This window comes from Tinamus guttatus, unplaced genomic scaffold (assembly GCF_059628265.1).
Source record: "Tinamus guttatus ecotype Peru unplaced genomic scaffold, ASM5962826v1 Tinamus_guttatus_pri_ptg000110l, whole genome shotgun sequence".
NCBI classification, from domain to species: Eukaryota; Metazoa; Chordata; class Aves; order Tinamiformes; family Tinamidae; genus Tinamus; species Tinamus guttatus.
In genome coordinates this window covers 456032-482113 of record NW_028288644.1, presented here as the reverse complement: position 1 = coordinate 482113, position 26082 = coordinate 456032, and the positions used below count along the sequence as shown (strand labels likewise).

At 48.1% G+C, this 26082-nt stretch overlaps 1 protein-coding gene across 1 annotated transcript; it reads left to right on the top strand.

Annotated features, from left to right (window-relative positions):
• Positions 1–9510: 9510 nt before the first annotated feature.
• Positions 9511–13947, top strand: LOC148595366 (sperm-associated antigen 4 protein-like). The gene is made up of 7 exons (XM_088521004.1): positions 9511–9679; positions 11298–11449; positions 12009–12084; positions 12484–12596; positions 13174–13341; positions 13475–13564; positions 13780–13947. Exons 1-7 carry the CDS (start codon positions 9511–9513, stop codon positions 13945–13947), a joined length of 936 nt encoding a protein of 311 aa, XP_088377130.1.
• The last annotated feature ends 12135 nt before the right edge of the window (positions 13948–26082 follow it).

The following is a 26082-nucleotide window of genomic DNA, read 5'->3' as shown; positions in this document are numbered from 1 at the left end:
CCTGTCTTCAGCATTTTGAACAGTGGGCTTCAGCTGTCTCCGGATAGATGCTTCACATCCCTTTTGAGTTTAAAAATGTTACTTTGCTCATTACTCTCAGTTTATTCCTGGAAACAATCAGAATAACCTCTCATGCTGCATTTTCCCGCTCTATCCCACCAGGCATGGTCACTGTGCTTCCTCATGTGGCTTGTTTTTATGTGGTATACGTGTGGTATCTGCTTGTATGTGTGTGGTGGGTTTTCAACCCATATTTCTTTATGTGGTTAGACCTAGAGGCAGTGCATGATTTTCTTTCTGCCCTACTCTCTCTTCATACTCAATGCATGTGTTCTTGTACCACAAAGCACTTGTTTCATCTCAGCTGTTCAAACAAGTAATTGCATAGGCATTCAACTTAAAAAGAGAGGTTTTTTTTCAGAACCACTTTTAGAGAAGACCATGCTACTGTTATTTTTACCATGCACCCTTTAAAGTCTCTGACTTCAGTGAGGTGGATTGTGCTGTGTTATTACTGATCTTGTCATATCCTTGTATGCCTTATGGAGAGATGTTCATATTTATAAGGTCTCAGAAGTGCCTTCTGTGTGCCTCTGAAATGCAAGCTGCCTGTGAGTTTGCTTAAGGTTATGGGGCAGCACATAGGAGGCGGGGTAGGAACCTTACAAACAAACAAGCAGACAAACAATAAACTTTAGTATAAATATTAAATGAACGGGAGCAGGAGTTTATTTTCTCAAGATGCTCTCTTGCCCCTTCTTGTTCATGCTTGATCTACATTACTTTGGAAAGACAGAAGAGAATCTGGCTGTGAGCTGTGCAGGGATTCAATTACTAAGTAACTGAAGATGGCATTTTAGTGGAAGCCCAGTATATTTGTGCATATTCCAACACTGAAGGAAGAGGGGGTATGGGAGGGAATACTGTTGTGAATGATGAGCCAGTCAAGCAACATTTGTCAGATATACAAGCTGTCAAGTTTCCTCCAAGACCTTGGCAGTCAGGCTAATATTAACTACAAACTCACTACAGCATTTTTAGCTGTATTTGTTTCAAGGCGGCTTGTTGCATCATCTTCTATATGCCATCTCTTAGAAACCTATTTCCTTATTTCAGTTCAGAAACTCTTTGTGGACATACAGAGCACACAATTAAGAAAAAGGATGCTCAATGTTCCATCTAGGTCTTCCTTCCTACATTACTCCACATGGTGAGAAATATTTGATTAAGTTCAAGGTGGTTATTTTCCAAAGAAGTGCTAGTTATCTTACTCTGGCTCTGCAGGCCGCTTTAATTACTTTTCCCCCCAAAGGTCTACTCAGACAGAGTGATACATATATTCAGAGTATGGGAGGACAGACGTTGTGAGCGGATACACAACCTCATTTTTTTTGACTGCTCAGGAATTTTAGGCAATTTCGCTGAAAAAGAAAATAATGACTTTGTATGCAAGCGGCACAAAGAAGCATAGCCTTGCAGATGCAGAGGTAAGTGCTTTTTTATGTCAGCTTGCTCAAGAACTCCCTCATGTGGCTTAGACAAAACACTCCACATGGGTTACTGAGTATGTTTCCCCTAATTTTTACTTATGAAATAAATAAAATCAAACACTTGCTATTCATTGCCTAGAGAAGTCAACAGATGCTCTCAAAACAAATGCACATGAGCTATAATGAAAGATAATTCATGATTAGAAGCCTTTTCATAGTAACTGGTCCATGTTATCTGGTAGCGTTGATGGACAGGGAAAGAGAAAAGAACAGTCATTAAAGAAACTCATAACAGAGTTTCTTCATTCTGTCTAGTAATACATATGACCTGTAATGCAAACAGTTTCTGAATACATCAAGTGCTTGTTGTGAAGAAAAGGAATTGTTTGCTTGGCAATGATATTAGCAGTGCTCTAAGTAGTTTTGTTTTTACTGAGGAAAAGAATAATTACTCTGTGCTTCCCCATCACTGCAGTGTAAAAGAGCAGCATAAAGGGAAAGAATGAAGGCACTTAAAAGAAAGACACATGAAGGACACTGTAAGCTGGTAAATAAATGATAACTGTGACTCCTAAAACACCAAAACATATTGCTAGGCAGATGCAACAGAAGGCAGCAAAACATGTAAACTCTTATCTCTAAGTAATAACAACTTAAGATTTTTAAAAACTGTGATTCAGGGGAGACTTCAACTTCACAGAGGTACCTCCATCACTGTGCGGTGGAAACCAAGCTGTAATTTCAGGCAGTGTAGCAAGTAATTAGAGTGCAGTCAGGAGTTGATGAGTCCAAATCCTCTTATAGGACACTGTTAAATAGCTGGCTATACCTCATAGCTGGGATACCTCATAAACAGGCTTTAGTGTAACAGGCTCACCCTGTGATCAAATAGATAATCTGAGGAAATGAGAATTAACTGAAAGATCATTGTATCACACAATTTATGGATTTGAAGGTTGGACTTAGGATAGAGAATCTGTTCATATTGCTGCTGTGGTGTGCAGTTGGGCTAATGTTTGTCATTAATAGGAAGAAACATAGTTTCTACAGACACAAGTAAAGTACTAGTAAAGTACAGTAAAACAGAGCTGTGCATATTTGCCCATACATATGTGTGCATAAATAAAAAATACATGCTCAAATATAGAAAATACTGTACTTTCCAAATTGTCAATTATAACTGTGTAATCACAGAAAAACCTACTTTTCCAGTTTATTATAAGAGTTGCAGAATGGGTCTTCAAACCGCAATAGCTCCCAGCTATTAGCTCTCTTGGACTTTTCATTCTCTTCTTTTCTACATATCCATTCTTACATGGTCTTTAATTACAGTGGCCTGCAAAATTTTCTTGCACGTGGCAGGAACATTGATTTCCTAGAAACAAATAGGTCAAAAGAGCCACAGATGGTCACACCATTACATCAAACATTAAGGTGTGAAAAGCGAGCACTAGCTTGCTCAGAACCAACAAACAGGCATATATGCACTTTTTCTGAGTTTGTGTAACAACTCAGACAATGCAGAAGTATCCCTGAGACCACTTAGTAGTGTTAAGTACAGTTTTTACTTTAACTGCTTAACTTGATATCCTATTCTTTTTCTTATACACCTTTTATGTGGTAGGAGAGAGAATGTTATTTGTGATTCTGGGTTGAAGAGAGTTTGTTGACATGGGCCGCAGTGGGTGACGTTGCATTTCTTGCTGGATGCTCAGCCTAATCTCGGTGCAACACCTTGGTCCGTCCCCGCGGCTGCAGACATGCAGCACCTTCGCCTCACTGCTGCCTGTGACCGACCTGCGCTGTGGTCTGCCATCATTTCTGACCCCCGTCTGCCCGCCACACACTACATTTCCACCCAGCCTAAGGAATCTTCAACATTGCTCAGGGGTGTGCTGCCAGTGCTTTTGAACTTTGGTAAAGCAACAAATTCTTCAGTCACGCTCCTAGAAATAATAAATCTCTTTTGACAAAACTTTCCTCTTAAAGTTAAGGGGCCTATCAGGCCTTGGTAGACAACTGGTATATATAGTTTCAGCTCGGATGGTTAAACTAAAATAAGATTAGAAGAAACTGAAAGTCAGGTCATCAGAATGGAAAAAGAAGGAGTCTAGTATAGCAAGTGCACCAGTCTTCAGTATACAGTTTCAGTCGTTACTATTTCTCTTAATGTCCTGGCAGCATAATTGAAATACATTTTATGGCACAAGCTCGTGACAAGGATGAATTCATTAGCTTAGTAAAGTGCTTTGAGAGTGTGAAGTGTTACAAATGTCAGGAGCAGCAGGTGAGACTTGTGGTATTTAAACCAGCAGATGATTTGCTAGAAAATATTAGCGGGCCAAAACTCCTTAAAGACAGCTGGGGGACAGATGTGTTGGACTTTGATAAAGCGGTATCTGAGAATGCACAACCAGTTTTCCCCTGGTACCACAGTGGCCCCTGCTCTCTCCTTTACACCAATTACTCCTAATTAGTAACAAAATCAGACAGTACTGCAAGTGGTGTGCCTGGCTGACTTTGACTTAGGCTCAGACATAGATTAATATTGCCTTTTCAGCTCTACATACATTTATGTGAGGTAGACTTTACCCATATTTATGGACACCAGTGAAAATACTCTGCAAGGGAAAGCATGAGGAAAAGTACAGCTTGGAAAAGCAATGCAGTGCTCAGAAAACTTCAGTGCAAGTGTTCCTAAGTCTATACTGAGGTGAGTGTAGGGTGTGGAAATGAAAAAGAGTACGCCGTATGAGGAGAGAAAAACCGTGGGCTCAGAACGATGCAATGTGAATCAACCTGAAAAAACAGTTTATTGAAACAAAGCCGTCCCTTATATACCAGTTCCGTTCCCGGGTGCCTACGCTCCCCTCTCATCTGATTGGCTAGAGCCTTTCTCCTGATTGGTTGTTGTCAGGCTCCGTGGATCTTCCCTTAGGCCACAGGTTCAGATTAACCTTTTGTTCTGCGCTGTGTTCTTACTCCAACGTCTCCTATGGCTGGTTCAATAGGCGGCCATTTTCCTCCAAAATTCACTCCACAGCAGTATCCTTCTGTGGCTCTTGAGAGGTCAGGACAGGAATGTAGTGCATTTAGTTATAGGAGAAAAGCGAGTACTGTCTCAAGGGTGTTTGGGTGATGTCAGCCATCTGTAAGCTTAGCAGCTGTGGGCAGGCTTATCCTGTGTGCAGGAGCACCTTGTGACAAGGCAGCTGGAGCGGGAGCTGCCTTGTGACATGTTACTGAGGACAGTGCTGGTCATACTGCCTCCTGCTGTTTGTGTTGTCTGAAGGCTGCAGTTTAATTAATTAGAGGAGAGAGGAATTCATGTTCAAACTTCATTTCCTGATCTTCTTGATCCAACTGAGAGGTAATACAGGGAGTGTGAAGGGTTTTCAGTTTCTGCTCTCTAGCTAAGATCCATGTCAGGAAGAGGTCAGAGAGGAAACAGCACGCGGAGAAAACAGAGCTTGGCCGATCTAGCTTAGCTCTGCGCTGCGAGAAGAGTTCATATTATGAGTGCACATTCTCTGCTAGCCACATCCCATGATGTGTCTTATGCCTTCTGTTGGAAAGGCAGCCAAAGGAGGACTGAGCGGGAGGCCCTGTGCTTTAAATGTCCTCTACTCCAGGAGGAGGAATAAAGAATTATAGGGTACCAATGCTCACTTCAGTGATGGCAAGTGTACTGTGCTGCCTGTTGCTGGCCTGAGAACAGGCTAGATACATGGATGGGGAGACAGTGCTTCATCATGAAAACTGCCCATCTTGGAAAGGAAGTCTTCCACTTATGGTGCCTCTGAGCTTATCTTTACTGTTGTTCAAAGTGCCGTGCAGAAGGAATTTTCAGCTGACCTGCCAGGGAACTACTGCTGACTAATCCTATGCAGAGTCTTTTGCTGTTTCCATTAAATGAGAAGAAATGCTTATCATGGTGAATGTAAGACTAACAAAGGACTCTCTAAGGTCTAACTCATTATTTTACAGTGATTATCAATTTTTAGTACTTTGGAAGAAACTAATTTGCAAATATTTAGCACTTAGTTGAAATATAAATTACTTAAGGAGTAATACATTCCAGATCAAAACCACAAAATGTTTCTAGGTAATAATGACTTTTCTCCTATACACACGAGTGTGCAGAAGTGTCTGTCCAAGATGTGTATGTTCAAGTGTCTTCTGAGATATGTATGGTCAGTCAGCAGCAAAAGTGCACTGTATTTAGTCGATGTTCTAGACATCAGCTTGTGGTTAGTAGTGAGGCCTGGCTCAGGCCTTATCTGCTCTACCCAATTTGAGATTACCCTGTTGAACATGCTAACTCCTGTCTCCCATAGTGGTGCAGGAGACATCAGAGAAATAAGCATGTACTTTTTGCCTCCCATTCCTCTCTCTCTGCCCTCAAGTTAGTATATCTCTTTTTTTTTCTCTTTTATTTATTGTTTTATTCTGAATGTTTCTGTAATTGAGACTTTTTAAATGTTTTAAATTTGATTTAGTAATTTATTCCTACCTTCGGATATAAGTTTATTTCTCAGGAGTCATCAAGCCCTGGGAGTAGGTGTGTTTTGCTGTCACCCATGTTTGTCTTTAAAAATAAATGTTTTGTTAGCAAGGGTCTACTGGTGATGGTAGTGAGAAGACAGATAGAAGTGGAGATACTGAGGTAGTGTAAATAAGATGACCATCATTTTCTGCCCAGTAGAGCTGGATTTTGAAATATGCAGTGGAAAACTCACAGGTATTCAGTGCCTGTGGTTACATGAAATTTGTAGATGTGACAGAGTGGTGCAAGGAGGAAGAGAGTATCAAAGCCTAAAGCTGCCACATACTGTATAGATATGGTGCTAATACCTGGAGGGGAGAGAGAAAATGGGTGGTGGGAAGGCTCCTTACTCCCTTCCCTCACTCCTCATAATCTGATCTTTCTCCCTACTGCTCAGTAGATGCCATCTAGATGATGAGTGGTTCATTTTGCTTAACCACAGGCAAAGTGTTTTTTCTTCATGTCAATTTTTCACTTGTGAAAGATACTCCTGGCAGATAGCCTTGGAAGATGAAGAACTCTGTCTACAAGAAAGAAGTCCAAGACCAGCATTAGCATCTTAAGCATCCCTGCACTGCCTGACATGTTGGGTAAAGGAGAGCTGAGTTTTCAGTTCATTCAGTTTCTATCTGCTCTGCCTAAATTGCTAATGGGATGCCTGTTGTGACTTTTGAAGCCCAGCATCCTCCATACAGTAAGATTGGGTATGAAGCCACTTAATATATATTAGGTGAAAATGAGGCTTGATTATAACCAGAATTTGGGGGGGGGGGGCGGAAAAAAAAAGAAGAGCTCAGATGTTTAATTTATTTAGAAGTGTCTCTGTGGAGATTACTGTCAGACCATCAGATTAATGGTGGCAGATCAATCTCTTCAGATAGACTTTGCTTGAAATTTTACTCATTATAACCTCATTATAATACCAACACACCTCCATCCCAAAAGTCACCCATTTCCAAGGTATGACCATTTCTCACTGAGCATGCTCTCCAGTTTTTCAACTGATTGTACATTTAAATGAGAATGAGGGACTTACACCAATCGGTAACAAAAGTAAGTATGACTCAAGTCACTCAAGGTCCACTTAAATCTAAAAATACATAAAACTAAGGAGGGAAGAAGTTGGGGAAGACTCCATGGTAACTTCTGGGATCAGTTGATGGGCTGAACCTGCCTTTCTGCCCTTGGGCTGGGACACCACCTGAGGAGACTCCTTGACTCCTCTCCCATCATCTTGGGTGAGTGGTTATAGTGCATTTCTACATTAAAGGCAGCTAAGAACCCTACTCTGTAGTAGAGAATTTGCTGTACCAGCTGAAACCAGCTTTGTAAATGTTGCATTTGAATAAATCATGCTATTTGTGAACTCAGCTACTTGTTTTGAAGACAGTTGGACCTACAGTTGACAGACAGTTCGTGAATCCGGTACTGCCAGAGTCAGGTCTATAGCTACCACAGTATTTGGTATCCCTATTAAGTGATAAGTCCAGCTGCCCCTAGTCCCTCTAACCTTTGAGGATCAGCTGGAATGCAAGGGGATTCATCTCTTAGCAAACTTGTCCCCACTACAAACCACAACTGTGATAGATCATAGTAAGTGAGAGTGGCTCAAAGAGGAAAGGAATACCAGGCTGCAGACATTGAGTTCACAGCTATTTTGTTGATTGAATGTCCTGCAGGGAGAATGAGCACTGAATTTGCTATTCACTGAAATCAGCAGTCCAACCCTTATTCCTGTATATTTTTTCCTGATAGCAGTTCCACGCACATTACAAATTAAAAGCACAGCATTAAAAACACATAGACACTGATTGATTATAATTAATTTTACATAACAGTCAGTCCCTACTAAGAACAGTTAGGATCTAAGAAAGGCATGCATTATAGTTTTGAAATAGTGTTTAGATATTTACTGAACATTCAGAGTATGAATGAAACATGCTTTTCAATCCTTAGAGCAATTAAGCTGCTTAATAAGGATCTGCTCGTCCAAGGACAAGTGCACTCTCATGTTCTTCCTGGTACCTACTTAGCTAATCCTTACTCTCTCCCTTGTATTCAAATAGGTCCTAAGAGCCTGATGCACATAATAAAGAAGTGCTTTCTGTTACACTTCTAATAATATTGTGATTATATATATGAGGCTATAATGTGACAAAATGACATACAAGATCAAAGACTAGAAAAACAGACTTCCTGTAGGGTACGGCGCTTGGAAGATCTCGCGATGTACGGGAAGAATAGGGAAGTAAGGCATATGCCATATTAGGTAAAGAGCAACGCTTATTGGCTATATAGGCATGCTTCCGCCTTTGCTACCTTTATAAGATCCAGCCTGCGTATATTAAACGCCATTTGCAGCATCCTCATATTGGTGTCTGTGCTCTTTGGCCCGGGCACGGGTTGGACGTGCCTGGCCGCCTCGGCGGACGGAGTCGATTGTCAATGTCAGGCAACACTTCCTTAACAGAAAGTCTCCACCCATCCTGATATGAGTGGGGTGTAATTTCTGCAACAAATGCAGTGAGATTAGAGACTGCAACAGACCAAGGAATCTGCCTGTGGAACTGCATGGGGTCTGACCATCGCCTCTTGTTTGTGATAGCTCCGCCTGCAGTGCAGATGTTACTCTGTCCTTAGAGGATACTCCGGTCTGTACTGCCCAGGTGGTGGGAGTGGGGATGGAAAAGTTTGGGCACTAATACACTATGGAACGTCCTGCTCCTGCTTCAGACACTCACAGTCTGTGAAGGTTTTTTGGGTCTGGAATAGCGCTGCCTTAAATAATCTTATCTTATAAACAAAGAGTGATGTCACATTATCTTCAGCTTGTGTCAGACTCTTAGTCAGGAAAGAGCACCAGGGCTAATATAAGAGACAGTGTTGTTCAGCAGTTCTTGAAGCCCATAGGCTGTTTGTTTGCAGCAGGTAGGCATATAGAGAGGTAAAGTAGAAGCTCTTGGTCTCAGAAAAGGAGAAAAGGGGAGCAGGGAAGAAGAGCCTAAAAGTTTTCTTTTCCCTGCCAGGAGGTATCCAATTTAATAAAGGAATCTAATAGTGCAGGAGGAAAATTGAAACAAGGCGAATAACCAGCCCATGAAAGATGAGTGTGGACAAGAGCGGTGGTCTAGGGTAGGATGGACAAGTGGGCTGGGGCTACTTGGGAGGATGGCAGATGTGTGTCCCTGCAAGGCAGTGCTCCGGGCCATGTCCTGTGCCCATGCTGCAGTGTGACATCACATCACGCCTCGCGCCACCTCACACGTGTGTTTGTGAGGTCACAGCCAGACAGCCCTTATAGGCGCGCAGGGCCGGGGCCACCCTCAGCCCGCTGCTCGGGGCTCAACGCGGTCTCGCGACTCGTTGTGCTTAGCGGGTTTGCTCCTTCTGGGGCACTTGGTGTCTTTTTGCCTAATCAGGTGGAAAGGCTCTGTGTGCGTGAGGGAGTGAGTGGAGATCTGGTTCCTCGCAGCAATGGCGAGGAGGCAGCCTCTCCCGCGGCAAGGGCGCCGCCGGGGGGCACGGGCAGCTCCTGCGGAGCAGGACGCCCCGGTGCTGCAGAGGGCCGAGGTGGCTGTGGCTGCCCTCCACGTGGCCAGGGAGGTCCACGTGAGCACCACGGAGCGCGCTGGGGAAAAGGCTGGTGAGTGTCGCGCTGCTGAGTCTCTCTACGTAACGCCCTCGCGTGTCCACCACCCATGTCATACGTGGAGCGGATCCATGTCTGTGTCCCCCTGACCTGACTTGCCCGAGCTGTGCTGCGCTGCACAAATCCCAGAATCATGGTCACGGTGAGGGATTAGAGCAGGCACACAATTCAGCTGCAGCCACCTACTACTTCCCTGTTGTTTGGCTGCTGTGTAGCCGTGGGATGCACTGCTGAACCCAGCCTGGCTGAGCTGTGGCGGCAGCGCCTGCAGGGGAAGGCTCCTCAGCTCCCCGATGTGTCCTTCTGCGAGGCACAACCTTGGCCCTTACTTTACCCGTGGAGGCAGCACGTGCAGCTCAGTGCGTCCCTCCCGTGCAGAGCTGAAAGGCCTGGGGATCCCGCAGGAGGCCCCACAGGAGGTGGAGGGGACCTCACTTTGCACTCTTCCTTCGTGCCTAGGGATCTTCCACCGTATTACCAGCTGCCTGGCGATGCTCCTTCTCTTAATAAGGAGACTTTCTGGCATTTGTGTCTCCACCCTGTGAGTATCTCCCACAGGCCTATCCCCTTAGAAAATCATCAGTATGTCCCTAATCTCAGAGGAGAGGACTTTTGCTGTTATAGCAAGAGAGAAAGCAAGAACACTACAAGGACTGTTTTCTCTCTTCACTTGGGACATCTCTCCACTTCCCTGGAGGCCTTTTCTCCCTCTTGTGGAGGTGCTCTTGTGGCACTTTCCTGTAGGAAGGCCTGTCAGGCCTGCCAGCCCTGCCACTTTAGTAGTAACACTCCCTCTTTTGTAGGAAAAGGGTCCCCCTAAGGAACAATGTGTTTGTGAAAGCTCTCCTTGGGACCTGTGTTGGTATTGGTGAGTATTTGTGAGCAAAGAGCTGCCAGCAGTAAGCAGCACAGAGCTGCTGGAGGCCGGAGGCCCTGGAGTGCCCTGGAGTGGGGCACCGTCCTGCTTCCCTTTCCTGCACTTCAGGGAGCTCCAGAGACGCTCTCTACAGGGGGTCCCATTAGCCTAGTAACCCTGCTCTTCCTTGCTGCTGTGAATTTCAGTTGCTGGCTATTGTGTGATGATGATTCCAGCATGGACTCTGCCAGGATTATCAGATGAACCAACAGAGATGCCTGGTAGAGAGAGACAGGTAACTCCTGCAAAGGAGAGGGGCTGATGTGGGTGGCATACATCCCCGAATACTGCCATGCCCTGCAGCAGGAAGCACAACAAAGCTTCAGCTGGATCTTGCGCTTGAGCTTGAACTGGCTTGCCAGAGTGAAGTGGCAGGTCCTGCTGGGCTTCCTCCAGCAGCGTCTGAGGGAAGCCCTGGCAGTTGTGGTAGCGGCTCTGCTGACGGAAATCTTTGGCCTTTCAGGGGCTCCTGGGATGGCTCTTTCCGGACCTGAATGCTAACAGGTGAGACAATATCTGCCTGGGGACTCATTTCATGGCATAGTGTCAGCTGGGCATGTGCTACTTGCGTGTCCGGGCAAGACTCCTTGCGTTGGCCACAAAAGCTAAAGCTGGAGGGGGAAGGGAAAGCCCTGCCAAAGCGGGCAGAGCAAAAGGGGCCCAAGCACAGGGAGCTCTTCTCTCCTCTGGGCTTAGAGGCTCCCTGCAGGGGACGGGCAGCTCTCAAACAGCAGCTTCTCTCTCTCTGCAGGGACTTGGTCACTTTGCTGGCTAAACAGGCCAAACAGATGGAGCTTCTCAGAGGGGAGGTTTTGCGCCTGAATGCTGAGATGGGGAGTATGAAGCAGGTGATGCTCCATTTTGTGAAGGAAGGCTTGGATGAGCGGAAGCGCTGACAGGACCCTAGTCGTGGTGGTTGTTGCTTTCTTCTGGTTTACGGGAGCCCCCCTGCCTCTCTGTCATTGATTCCCTTCTCCCAGACGGGGATCGCTGGGCACTTTCTCGGAGCAGAGGACTCCCGACACGCTTTGCCTGCAGTGCCGGGGACTCGACTAGCTCTGGCCTGCCCCCACAGCAGGCCTGGGGCTCAGGAGGACTTCGTGGGAGCAGCTGGCACTGGCAGGGCCTGAGCCCATCTCCTGGCTGAACTAGAGGGTGGGGAGGGTGGAGAGCAAGCTGTGCTGCCCCATGGCCCCACTCTGGCTGTGTTCACGCATGGTCTTCCCCATTGCATGGGTTTCCTAGAAACACTTGCGAAAGAATGGAGCCTTTCAGGTCTCTGGACAAGGTTGCTCTTGCACTTTATTAGCCAGGCTCTTCTCTTTCCTGTGTGCTAGTTCTAGGAGTAGCCCTGCTGAGCTGCCTGCTGAGGTGGAGATTACCTCTAGTTGTTTCTGTCTTTGCCAGGAAGTGCAGCAGATGAGAGAGGCCCTGTTTGATGAAGGCCACGTGCCCCTCTCTGACTGGGCTCTGCAGACCACAGGTGAGGACACAGGCAGACAAGTCTCTGCGTGATGTGTGTGTGAACACAGGGAGGCTGCGTGGCAGCCCCTGCTCACCGAGGTGCTGGGAGATGAAAGGACACGTGGGGGTCCACGAGCAAGGCTGTGGCAGAGGGGCTGTCTGTGACCCACACCCACTCCTGCCCTGGTGCTCTGTGCTACTGCCTCTGGCACTGCCCTCCAAGTTTTCTGTGTCGACGCAGTGGCTCTCTTCCTCTCCCCTGAGCTTTCCTGTCCACCCGAAGGGGAAGGCTGCACTGTGCTGCGCGTTGCCACAGCAAGACCTCCGCTTGGCCTCCAGCTGGCAGGCAGTGTTACAAATGCCCTGGAAGCAGCCGGGCTGTGGCACCTTGCAGGCAGCAGCTCCATCTTCTTTGCAGGCGCTGTAATTGACCTGCAGAGAACTTCCCGCAATTACGACTGGGGAGAGCGTTGGCTCTGCAAGGCCTTTTGGTTCCTATGTGCTGCAAAGCCACCAGATACCATTTTGCAGGTAACAGTGCAGAAATCCTCAGTGTGGCTTTAGTTCCTTCCTGGGAATCATGGTGATAGGCCAGGGCACCTGTCCTGCATTCAGAACTGCTGCTCTTGTCCCCAGCAGTGATTCTTCACACCCAAGGCTTTTACTTGATAGAAAGCAGTGACTCCTTTAGGAGTGGAACTCCAAGGAAGTAAACTCCGGGGTGGCACCTGCAAATCCTCCAGATAGCATTTTGCAGGTGTCAGAAGAGAACAGTGAGGGGAAGGAGTCTCTCCTTCACAGTCCATTTGGTGGGAGCAAACTCTGCTGGGCCGGTAGAGATGTTTGGGCAGAACCCTGAGTCTGGGGTGAGGTGGCAGATGTCATGGCCCCGACAGGTCTTCCTTCCCTCATTCATCTGTAGAGCCCACTTGAGCAGGGGCAGGAGGTCTCTGCTTCTCTGCCCTGGCTCCCACGTGCTCTTCATTTTGGAGCAGAAATGCAAGATGTAGGCAAAGGGCTGCCTGTGCTTCCAGTTTCCCTGGCACTGTCACTGGTGGTGTCCCCCCTCACAGCCTGCCCATTCCTTGCTGTCCTGTTCTGCTTGCAGCCTGACATGACACCTGGGCAATGCTGGGCTTTCCAAGGCTCTCGGGGGCACGTGGTCATTCAGCTGCCTGCTCGCATCTGGCCAGCTGCTGTCACTCTGCAGCACATTTCCAAGGCTGTCTCCCCAAGCGGCACGGTCAGCAGCGCTCCCCGAGACTTCACTGTTTCTGTAAGTCTGTGCTGCTTGGGCTGGGGTTGTGGGGAAAAAAATGCCACAGGGAGAAGGGGCATTCACTTGCTGTGCTGCATGCCCCGTTTGGGCCTTGGCGTCCCGAGGCTGATGCTGGTGTTTTGTCTTGAAGGGAGTGGAGAAGGAGGGAGAAGAAGAAACTCTCCTTGGCACATTCACATATGATGTGGAAAGAGAGGCCATTCAGACCTTCCCTCTGAAGGTAGAGGAAGCGTGGGTGGGCTAAGGCCAGGCAGAATGACGGTTTCCCCTTAGGCCTGTTGCACAAAGACCATCCCCAGGTGCAGCGTAGGCGGGGGATGGTCATTGAGACCTGCTCTTACCAATGCCATGTCCTGAAAAGGGAGGTGTGTGACTTGTAGTGACCTTCTTTGTCCCCCAGCAACCATATTTCTTCTTCCCATGATTTCTTTACAGCATGAGCTCTCCAGAGCCTTTCAGTATATAAAGCTGGAGGTGCAGAACAACTGGGGGAACACGGAGCACACCTGCATTTACCGAGTGCAGGTTCACGGAAGGGTGGCAAGACAGACTTCATTCCCGGACCCCAAAGACATGGGGAAAGCTGATCTTCATAACCAATAAAAATACGTAAAAAGAGAAGGCTGGCCCAAGGAAATGGCACAATAAGTGTGGTGTAAGAGGAGGTGTGGGGCAATGGCAGTGGCAAGGGAGCACTCGGCCCGGGGTACTGGCAGGGGTTGGGGGTGCAGGTTCACGGGAAGGTGGCAAGACAGACGTCGTTCCAAGATCCTGAGAAAATGGGGAGAGCTGCTGTTAATAGGAAATAAAAATATGTAACAATAAAATGCAGGAGCAAGGAAATGCAACTATAAGTGCGGCGTAAGAGGACGTCTGAAGTAATGGCAGTTCCAGGGGAGCCCTGGGCCCGGGGTACTGGCAGGCGCTGGGGTAACGGCAGGACAGAGGGTTCTGTGCTGGACACAGAGTATGAGCAGGGTGGGGAAATGGCCCGGGAGGTAACACCATGCTCCACATAGCAGCACGGTCCGTATTGAACACAAGAGCCCGGGAGCGCAGCAGGCCAGGGCAGAGCGGAAGGTCTGGGATAACGGCAGGGCAGGCGGTAGGGGCAGTCCCTGTTCTGGCAGTCCTGGAGCAGGGGCACCCCGGGCAGCCTCTGGCTGCGCTAATGGCAAGGCTCCGGTAGTGGCACGGGAAGGTAAGGGCACAACTGGGGTGCCAGCAGCCCTGGGGACAGCAGCCTCGGCAGTAGGACCCCTTCCATTATCGGCACGTGTCAGGAGCCCCACATGACATGGGCAAAGATCGCCAGCGACAGCGCTCCTTGGCAGCTGAAGCTCTCCCTTCTGCTTCTCGCTTTGCTGCTTGTGCCCAGCGCTAGGGGAGGCCAAAGTGCTGCTGGAGTGTGGGTCTGCGTGCAGCACCTCTGAAACAGGCAGGAGCTGCTGCCTGTGTGTGCGGCCCTTTTGTGACACATGACAGCCATGCATGGCGGAGGTTTGGAGGCATCACACAGTTCTGCAGATGCTGCCAGCTCATGCTCTGCCACATTCTTGCCTGGGAAGAGTCTTCAGAGACAAGGAGGAGTTGCTGCAGACCATCTTCTCGCTGGATGGGCTCCGTGCTCCCAAAAGAGTGCAAAAGGGGACAAGGGCTCTCTTCCTGCGGAGAAGCTCTTTCTCCGGCTCTCTGCCTGCTAGGTGAATGCTCAGAGCCACGTGGCTGTGAAACAATGAGCCTGATGCTTGGAGGAAACTGAGCTACAAAAAGACCACAGAAGCAGGCTGGCTTAAAATGCCCTTTTTTTTTTTTTTTTTTTTCCCCAAATGCTTCCGCACTCCAGGCTCACGGTGTGTGCTCTTGGCCCACATGACGGCTTTGGGGTTCCTAAGCTGCACGTGGTGCTGAAGGTATGGAAAGCTTCAGCCCTGCCACTGTTTCTTCTGGAGAACACGCCTTATGGTTGAGCGAGTAAAACACTACAGAGGTGTCCACTGTCTTAATTAGCTAGTGGACATAAGGTTGGGATACAAACAAGCCAGGAGAGACACTGGGTTCAGCAGCACAAGAGAAGGAGAAGGCTCCGGAGCACAGGATTGTGCCAGGGGACCTTTTGTAGAAGAGTAAAAGCATGGTCAAAGCCATGAAGCAGGAAGGTGGTGGCAGTGTGAGGGAGCACTGCCTCACCCAGCGGGCAGCGCCAGCCGTTCATGAGAGGCAGCTCTGAAGCAGTGGGGTGATGCCAGAAGGGAAGGCGAGGGCAGCCCCGTGCCTACAAGAGCAGTGCTCAGGGAGGGCGAGGAAGCAAGGCCTCGTGCAGTCCTTAGCATGGCCATTAACTACCTAGCGCAGCCCTTAGCGTGGCCCTTAGTGTCAGGGCCAGGGTCAGTGTGATCCTTAGTGCGGGAGTGGGCAGTCTTCCTCCACGCTCAGGAGGAGAGCTCTCCTCATGGTAATTAACTCTCTGAAGAATTAGTCACACACTCCACTCTGCAGGAAGCAGCTCTAAAAAGCCTCTGGTGACACAGATGGAGCTGCCACCCCTACACACGCTTGTTCAGGTCTCCGGCTACAGGGAATGTCTGAGCCTGTCACTGTTACCAAGGGGCAGCAGAGACAACACACGTGTTAGGAGGCCTCCCAGGGGCGCGGGGAAGGGACAACAGTAGAAGCCTCCCAGGCCTTGTGTGACCATCTGAGTATTATCTGCTCTTCCAGATTGGCAACAAACAAAGCAGTCAATCTGAATTCCATCAAAAGAGCGTTCAGGGCATAGGGCAGATGGGTTGATGGAGTGGGAGCGCACGTGGTCTTCTCCTCAGTGTCAAGGAAGAATGCAGAGAGGAACATGAAAAGCGACTTACGACCCACACAGCTAAGTCATTGGTGTCATTCCCCCACACCAGGCTCTCCTCAGGGCAGATGCTGCCTTTGGATATTAGAATCATAGAATCGTTAAGGTTGGAAAGGACCTCTAGAGATCATGTAGTTTAACCCCCCTGCACACATATGGTCATGTAGAGCACGTGGCACAGGACTGCATCCAAGCGGGTTTTGAAGATCTCCAGAGAAGGAGATTCCACAGCCTCTCTTGGCAGCCTGTTCCAGTACTCTGTCACCCTCACTGTTAACAGTGGTTCCCTTAAGTTCCTGTGGAACTTTTCATGTTTCACTTTGTGGCCATTACCTCTAGTTCTGTTGGTGGCCACCGCTGAAAAGAGGTCTGCCCCATCCTTCTCACTCCTTCCCTTGAGCTATTTATAAACATTGATCAGGTGCCCTCTCAGCCTTCTCTTCTTCAGGCTGAACAGGCCCAGCTCCCTCAGTCTCTCCTCATAGGGCGGATGTTGCAGGCCCCTGATCATCCTTGTGGCCCTTCGCTGGACTCTCTCCAGTAGATCCATTTCCCTCTTGTACTGGGAGGCCTAGCACTGGACACAGTACTGCAGATGTGGCCTCGCCAGGGCTGAGTAGAGGGGCAGGATTACCTCCCTCGACCTGCTGGAGACACTCTTCTTAATGCACCCCATATCCCATGTGGGATTCTGGGGTGCATTAAGATATAGGATACCCAACGACAGTCAGGGAAGGCTGCAGGCCTTGTGTGAGAGTAGGTGAAATGGTCATGGAGCCAGGGAAAAAGGGCATCACCATTGTGGTTGCACTGCGGGCTGCCCTTTGAAACCTCTTTGGAACAACCAACCCCACAGTCCTCTCAGAGCAAAGGACAGCCGGCCTGCAAAGGCAAGGCAGGCCTTTCGCGGAAGCAGGTGCTGAGCAGAGCTTCCTTGAGGGCCATCAGTGCAGGGTCTCCTTTAAGGAACCAGCTCCCACAGGCCAGGCTCATTTCATGATTTTGGTCTTCTCCGCATAACGTAATGGCACGGGGCCCGTTCTCAGCCTCCAGAGGCTGAAGCTCTGTCTCCTGCCCCTGGCCTTTCTCCTTCTTCATGCGTGGGAACTGTGGCCCAAGTGCTAGAACTCTGCCGCTGTGACAGTGTGCACCACGGGAAAGGCAAGGTGGAGAGCGTTAAGGGCTTTATGAGCAAGGCTTCAGCATTGGATCGCTTCCTCTGCCAGTACCACTGCAATGCCAAAGTACAGAAAGGGAGGATTTTCTGTCAACACCGATGAGTCTCCTGTGGGTGCTCCAAATGGAGAAGGCATGTTGGAGGTCTCAGGAGAACAAAGAAGAAAAGAGACTACAAGGAGAACTCCAATGAGCTCCAAGGAGACTCATAAGGCAGCTGCGGCCTGCCAAGTCTGATGAGCACATTCCTCCACATGAGAAAGGGTGAACTGATGAGGTGCTAACAAATTCTCCCCTGTACTCTTGGCCTTTTTTTTTTTTTTCCCCTAACAGAAGGGTTTTTCAACAGCAGCAGCTGCAATGACTTGCATGTTCAACATTGAAAGCATATGTTCATTGCCCTCATGTAAGCTTTTGAAAAAGGTCCCTGTGACAATGAAAGATCATCCACCATTGTGCTGAGAAAGCAGGGGCTGCGAAAGTGCGTGTGTGCGTGTGTGCATGCGAGACGCAGAGGCAGTGGTAAAGAGAGCAGCATTTGCAGCCGGGCAGGTGGAGCGGTGCCAGGTCACAAGCCAACCCCGAGGCAGGTTCTACTCCACAGCTGCTCCTCCCAATGCTGCTCCGGTGCCCCTGTGCTTGGAGGGGTGCTGCTGGCAATGGGGCAAAGGTAGCATGGGTGGAATGACCGAGCCTGGGGCAATGGCCCAGGCAGGACTCAAGGCCTGCAGGTGTAGGGTGCATTAGCAGGGAAGGTAGGGGTTAAATAGCTAATGTAAAATAAGCTGAGTCTTAAAGCACAAGGACCCATGATAACTGGCGGAGTCTGGATGCCTTGCTCATGGCAGGGGTAGAACCCTTGATAGATGGCAGGGTCAGGATGCCCTGCTCATGGCAAGGTCTGGACCCTTGATATGTGGCGGGGTTAGGGTGCCCTGCCCTCAATCAGGATAATAGAGGGGCTGCTTATCCAGATGTTTTAATTCAGCAAAATAGATAACATTAACAAGAATGCAAAACAGGAAAACGGGAGGGGGAACACTCTTGGGTAAGAACGGTATAAAAGAGGGGCGCCCGAAGTGGTCGGGGTCCGTGGTGTGACCCCTGCGTGGGAAAGCCCGGACCCCAGCTAGCTGGTAATACTTATTATCTTTCTTCTGTTAATAAAAGGCAATATATCTATGGTGGTTGTCCCTCTCCCTGTCAATTCGGATACTGGACCTAACATTTGGGGTCTCGTCCGAGATCCGAATGCAGGGGAGGAGAAATAGATAGAGAAAGATAATAAGTCAAGGGAGGCCTCAGGGGGTGAGAGTGAGCCGACAGAAATCCAGGTGGATGCACCGAAGGATAGTCGGCTGGAGTCTGAGGGAGACGTCCCTCAGACTCCCACGAGAAGGAAGGGTGGTTGGTTAGGTTATTTGGGAACACCGTATCTCCTTAACGAAAGGAGACCGGTGTGGGAAGGGAGAATTCTGTTAATAATCGCCCTTACTGGTTTACTAAGCGACGAGCTTGATACAATGGGACAAGGGAAATCCACCCCTTTGTCATTTATGTTAAATCATTTTGGATATGTTAAACGTTGGGCACATAATTTGTCTGTAGAAGTGTATAAAAACCGATGGGAGGCATTTTGTAAAAGTGAGTGGCCAAGTTTTGACGTAGGCTGGCCAAGAGAGGGAAGTTTAGATTTAGAATTAATAAGGAGAGTAAAAGAGGTAATAATGAGACCTGGGTCAGAAGGACACCCAGATCAATTTCCATATATAATCACATGGGAGGATTTGGTTCTGTATCCACCCCCATGGCTGAAACCTCTTTTGGGGGAGGATAGAAAAGACGGAAAAGTTGATATTTACGTAGTGAGAAAGGAAGGGAAAAAAGCAGTACTACCAGATTCGACCTTATATCCAGAAATATTAGACGAAGAAAGTAGGCATAACTCCCCCCCTTACGTACCTCTGCCCGAGGCACAAAGGGAGGCGAGTAGTAGTGATCAAAGAAGGGGGAGAAGGGAGAAAAGGGAAGATAGGGGTCCCGCATATAGGACACGATCTCATCAAAGAGAAGATGAAGAGGGAATATCAAGTACCACCCATGCCTTCCCAGTTAGAACGATTGGAGCAACTGGGCCACAGGGACAGCGTACGTATCAATACTGGCCATTCTCTTCTAGCGATTTGTATAATTGGAAAAGTCAAAACCCCTCCTTTTCCGAGAAACCGGGGGCGTTAATCGATTTATTAGAATCCATCTTGTTTACGCACAACCCTACCTGGGATGACTGTCAGCAGCTTTTAAAAGTGCTGTTTACGACCGAAGAGCGTGAAAGGATCCTGACCGAGGCGTGAAAGTTGGTGCCGGGAGAGGACGGGAGACCCACCGGTCAGCAGAACCTTATCGATGAAGGATTCCCATTGGTAAGACCACTGCGGGATTTTGAACAACCTGAAGGTAGGGAGCGTCTTCGAACATACCGGCAAACGTTAATGGCAGGGTCGCGGGCGGCAGCGCGTAAACCTACTAACTTAGCAAAAGTAAATGCTGTTAGGCAGGAAGCAGAGGAAAGCCCTGCCGCTTTCTTAGAGAGAATATTAGAGGCGTTTAGACAATTCACTCCTTTAGATCCTATGAAGGAGGAGAATCGGGCAGCTGTCATCTTGGCATTTGTAAATCAAGCTGCACCGGATGTAAGAAGGAAATTACAAAAGATTGAGAGGTTGGGGGACCAAACATTACAGGATCTTTTAAAGGTAGCAGAGAAAGTGTACAACAACAGGGAGACTCCAGAAGAAAAACAGGAGAGAATAAGAAGGGAGGATCAGAAACACCAGAGGGAAATGGCTAGGAGATTTTTTGAAGCAGGAGAAGGACATTACGATACAGAAGGAAGAATGTTAATTCCTAAGCGGTTGGGACAGAAGATGGCGCAACAGTTACACAGTACCACACACTTAGGGGAAAGAAAAATGGGACTGTTAATAGAAAAGTTCGGGTTGAGATTCCAAGATCAGAGGAAAATATTAAGAGGGATGATAGAGGGATGTCAAGCATGTCAGGAAATGAAACCATCGAGGGTCAGGAAGGTACATGAAGGTATAAGGGAAAGGGGTGATGAACCTGGAAGGCATTGGGAAGTAGATTTTACAGAAATAAAACCAGGTAAATACGGATATAGATATCTGTTGGTATTAGTAGACACCTTCTCAGGGTGGGTGGAGGCCTTTCCCACTAAGCAAGAAACAGCCCAGGTGGTAGCGAAAATACTTTTGGAAGAAATAATCCCCAGATATGGGATACCGGTGAGCATTGGGTCTGATAATGGACCAGCTTTTGTGGCAAGGGTTACACAGGAATTAGCCCGAGCACTGGGAACCAACTGGAAATTGCATTGTGCATATAATCCTCAAAGTTTGGGTCAGGTGGAAAGGATGAACAGAACCTTAAAGGAAACCCTTGCTAAGCTAGTAAAAGAGACTGAAGAGAACTGGGTAGCAATGCTACCTTTTGCCCTATACCGGGTTCGGATAACTCCATATGTACTAGACTTTACACCATTTGAAATAATGTTTGGGACCCTACCCCCAGTATATCCCTTAGAGATAAGGAAGGGAATAACTAAAAACTCAGGAATGAGGAAAGAGATGCAGATCTTAAAAGAAATACAAGATGAGTTATTCCCATTACTACAAAATTGGTATAAAAGAAATCAGAAGGGGTCAGAAATGGATATCGAACCTGGAGATTGGGTGTGGGTAAAAAGGCATAACCCAAAAACATTAGAAAGCAGATGGAAGGGACCTTACTTAGTAATTTTAGTAACACCCACTGCCGTTAAGGTCGATGGAACAGGACCTTGGATTCACCATTCCCACGTCCGGAAGCTAAATAAAGAAGAGCGGAAGAAAGCAGAGGAGTGGGAGGTCCGAAGGAATAGTAAAAATCCTCTGAAATTGAAATTAATTAGGAAAAATGTACAGTAACACAATTTGGGTATTTATGGTCCTGCTAACTATGATTCTGAAGTGTTCTAATGGGTTATACAACATAGAAGAGAGAAGTAATATGTGGGTGACTTGGGCAAATAACACGGGGAATCAGGAATTCTGCCTGTCCCTCACCACCGCTAGTAATCCATTCAGAACCTGCTTGTTTGGGAAGCCGGGATTTGATGACAACAGTTTTAAAAAGGTATCTACGGGAAACTGTTCAGGGGTAGTAAGTGCCTCAGAATGTGCCGTAAGGCTAATTAAGGGATTAAATACCTCATTGCCTTGGGACCCCCAAGAGCTCAATTTGATGGGGGCACAAGCGATTGGAAATAGTTCCAATAATTGGACCCAAACGTGTTTTATGTTTGGGGACAAGTTTTTTGGAGAAAAGGGAGGAGTGAGACTCCTGGCACAATGGAACATTATAATTAAAGGAGGCCCTAGGCCCCAATGGTGGAATGCTTCGGGTTGGACTGATGTATCTCCCGACCCAATATTCGACTGGCGTAAGACCATAGGAGGAGACGGAACCTTCGGTCCCATATATGCAAACGGGACATTCTGTGGGATAAATGGGACAGTCGATGGGTTACGAGAACGGTACCCTGCGGGATTACCCTTAGGAGCATATGGGGGGGATCCATCAGGACAGGTACATAATAGGACAGATTTACTATGGAATAATGATACTGCTAAGGCCTTGCCAGATGGAGTGTTTTTAATTTGTGGGGATAGAGCATCGCAGGGAATACCTAAGAATGCCTATGGGGGACCGTGTTATTTAGGGCAACTGGCAATGATAGCCCCGTCTAGAGCTAAGTTGTTAATTATGAAGCGGGAACAAAGAAGGCAAAAGCGTTCCCTTGGTTTAACACCGGAATGTAATGATAATGTACAATTAATACCTGTAACTGCGCGGGTCGCCTTAGCTATCTTTGTGCCAGGAGCTGCAGCAGGAAATGCATTAAGGGAACTTTCAAAGTTAGCCTGTTGGAGTGAGAAACAAGCAAATGCGACAACCGAGGTATTGGAACAACTCCTGCTCGATCAGAACAGCCTGCGACATGCATTACTACAGGACAGAGCAGCTATAGACTTCTTGCTCCTCGCTCATGGACAAGGATGTGAAGAGTTTGAAGGACTATGTTGTTTTAACCTGGCGGACCATAGCCAATCGATTCGACAACAATTGCGCTGGCTCAAGGAACACACTCAGAAGATAACGCGGGAAGAGGGACTGATGGACGAATGGCTAGAGTCATTGTTTGAAGGGTTACCTGGATGGATATCAGGACTGATAAAAGAAGGATTACGCGTATTTGTAATTCTGTTATTACTGTTACTGTGTATCTGTATAATGTGGAAATGTGTAATGGGGGTAATGGAAAAAGCTACAAATCGAGTTAATTCTATGCACATAATGTTCATGCGACAAACTCAGAAAGATCGAGAAAGGATTCTCTGATATTAGCAAAAGAAAAAGGGGGGAATATAGGGTGCATTAGCAGGGAAGGTAGGGGTTAAATAGCTAATGTAGAATAAGCTGAGTCTTAGAGCACAAGGACCCATGATAACTGGCGGAGTCCGGATGCCTTGCTCATGGCAGGGGCAGAACCCTTGATAGATGGCAGGGTCAGGATGCCCTGCTCATGGCAAGGTCTGGACCCTTGATATGTGGCGGGGTTAGGGTGCCCTGCCCTCAATCAGGATAATAGAGGGGCTGCTTATCCAGATGTTTTAATTCAGCAAAATAGATAACATTAACAAGAATGCAAAACAGGAAAACGGGAGGGGGAACGCTCTTGGGTAAGAACGGTATAAAAGAGAGGCGCCCGAAGTGGTCGGGGTCCGTGGTGTGACCCCTGCGTGGGAAAGCCCGGACTCCAGCTAGCTGGTAATACTTATTATCTTTCTTCTATTAATAAAAGACAATATATCTATGGTGGTTGTCCCTCTCCCTGTCAATTTGGATACCGGACCTAACACAGGAACAGGGGATTTGCAGTGAGATAGGTTAATGTTGGTTAAGGGCAGGGATCAGCGTCACAACTACCCTGGGGGAAAGGCTGGCTCGGTGTGATGGTTCAGGGTAAAAGCCCCTCTAATGAAGGCAGCCAGGAGCTCATTCACAAGGGGAAAAAATGTGAGGAAGTCAGAGAGTCCAGAGAGGAAAGCTTTGTACACAGCATGCTTGGTGAGTGCACTGGTGAGCTTTTGAACAGTTGGGACTAGGCATCTGTGCAGCAGCAAAGTAAATTATAAAATACGGTCTCACAGATGCTGACATGAAATCCTAGCCCGGCAGAAAGCAAAGTTCTCAGGCAAGGAGTATCCTCTGAGCTGAAGTCTGCTGTCTCAGAGGGCCACTTGGTTCCAAGGCTTCCTTTTGGTTAGGACTGCTAAGCCTCACACCTGTAGAAACACTTGCAGCAGGAACATTAGACCATCTGTGGCACAAGAGCTTCAAATCTGGAAAAGCAGGAGTTCTGTGGCTCTTCAGCTCAGCAATGTGCCACTGATGCGAGCAAGAGCCAAGGCACTGACCCTGTCTGTGCAGGCAGCCCATGAGGTCAGTGCGTCCCTGCCGTGCGGAGCTGAGAGATATGGGAATCACAGAGGAACGGACACAGGAGGGAGACTTCATTTTCCACTGCTTGCTTTGACCAGCAAACAGTTCCCGTATCACCAGCTACCTAGTGAAGGGTATTATATTCCTGCAATAGGACTGTTCAGCACCTGCATCTCTGCCATGTCTCCCAGCTGCTCCACAGGTCTGTGCGTTGAAACATCTGGGTAATGTCAACTAGGAAGTGGCCTGCTTTTACAGCAACAGAGAAAGCAAGCACAGCACAAGGACTAGCTTCTGTCTTCACTTGGGACATCTGTCTGCTTGCCGTGATCATTAGCACTCCTCTTTGAAGGTGCTCTTGAGGCACTTTCTTGCAGGAAGCTCTGCCTGGCTGGTGAACACGCCTGGCAAAAGCCACGGGCACCCAGGAAAGCAAATTTAGCACCTGAACAGAAAACACATTCCCACCTCAACCTGATTCACATAGATTTATCTGCACCTTGTGTTTGCAGTGACTCAGCAAGGGGGCCTATGGGCAATTGCCAAGCTCTCAGGGACAATCCTGTGAAATGCCTATGCCTGGTTCCATGAAAGGGAGGAAGTCTTTTGTTGAAAACTTTGTTGAAGACGCTGATTTGTTGATCCTTGCAAATCGTGCACAGAAAAAGTCTCAATGTTCTGGGCATGCAGGGGCCCCTTCCACACGCATGGTCTTGGAGGAGGGTGCTGAGCACGTGAGGAGGCTGCAGCTGGGGGAAAAAGCTGGGTATGTTTGTTCTGCCAGTGACCAGGTAGATCTGGCAGTTTATTTCACTATGCCTGTTGGTGGCAAGGGGAAGCAGATTGCACAGGGAGTTATGACCAGGCCGTGTCCTGGTTTGGGAGTCCTGGCTGACAACAAATTATCCATGAGGCAGCAATGTGCGCTTGTGGACAAGAAGGCCAACAGGATCCTGGCCTGCATCAGGAGGAGTGTTGCAAGCAGGATAAGGGAGGGGATCCTGCCCCTCTACTCAGCTCTGATGAGGCCACACCTGGAATCTTGTGAGCAGTCCTGGGCTACCCACTACAAGGGCGAGGTGCAACTTTGAGAGAGGGTCCAGCGTAAAGCGACAAAGATGATTAAGGGACTCGAGCATCTATTGTATGAGGAAAGACTAAGCGAGCTGGGCTTGTTTAGCCTGGAGAAGAGAAGATTAAGGGGATCTTATCAACATGCACAAGTACCTGAGGGGAGGATGTAAAGAGAATGGGGCGAAACTCTTCTCAGTGGTGGCCAGTGAGAAGAGAAGACAGGACAAGGTGGGGTCAAATTGAAACACAGGAAGTTTCATGTCCATAGGCAGAGGAACTGCTTTACTCTTTGGGTGGCAGGGCACTGGAACAGGCTGCCCAGAGAGGTTGTGGAATCTCCTTCTTTGGAAGGAGACCTTGAAAACCCATCTGGATGCAATCCTGTGCCACATGCTCTAGGTGTTCCTGCTGGAACAGGGGGTTGGCTTCGATCTTCTCCAGAGGTCCCTTCCATCCTCAACCATTCGGTCATTCTGTGTGATTCTGTGATTTCTGGGGACCAGACATGGACTTCTCAGCATTCTTGGCATGACTGAGTGCAGTTTTCCGTTCTCTGTGGTGGCATTTTTCATTGACTTGGTTGCTGTGTCATGCCACAGGGATGCAGCAAAGAGACCTGCTGGCACCACCTTTACACCAGAAAAAGGGCACAACAGCAGTATGCTGCCCTGTGGCACTTCTGCCTTGAACCTATTGGAGGATCCTATGAGGACCTCTGAAATGCACTTGCTCCCTCATCCCAGGAGAAGGCTGGCTCACGAGAGCTCCCTCTACTTCTCTGCCTCTGTGCTGGCTAGGGCCAAAGCAGAGCAATAGCAAAGTCCTACCTCATGCATTCTGTACTCCAGAACTGCTCATCACAGGAGTCATATTTCCTGCTGCAATACATGACTCTTCAAAAGACAGTATTACCATACTTCCTTACCTATGGAAAGAAAAACTAAGAAAGAACAACAACAAAATCCGTAGTGATTTGGCTGTGCAAGGGGATGGTAATCCCCTGTGGGAGAAAAGGCAGTTGGCGAGCAGAAAAGTTCCTTCAGATCAATACAAAGCTACTCTTGGTG

Excerpts from the sequence above, each read along its gene's own strand:
- LOC148595366 (XM_088521004.1), top strand. The coding sequence starts at position 9,511 with ATGGCGAGGAGGCAGCCTCTCCCGCGGCAAGGGCGCCGCCGGGGGGCA. Across the intron at positions 9,680-11,297 it reads GCGCGCTGGGGAAAAGGCTG|AGGCTCCCTGCAGGGGACGG; the intron begins GTGAGTGTCGCG and ends CTCTGGGCTTAG. Across the intron at positions 13,565-13,779 it reads TTCAGACCTTCCCTCTGAAG|CATGAGCTCTCCAGAGCCTT; the intron begins GTAGAGGAAGCG and ends ATTTCTTTACAG.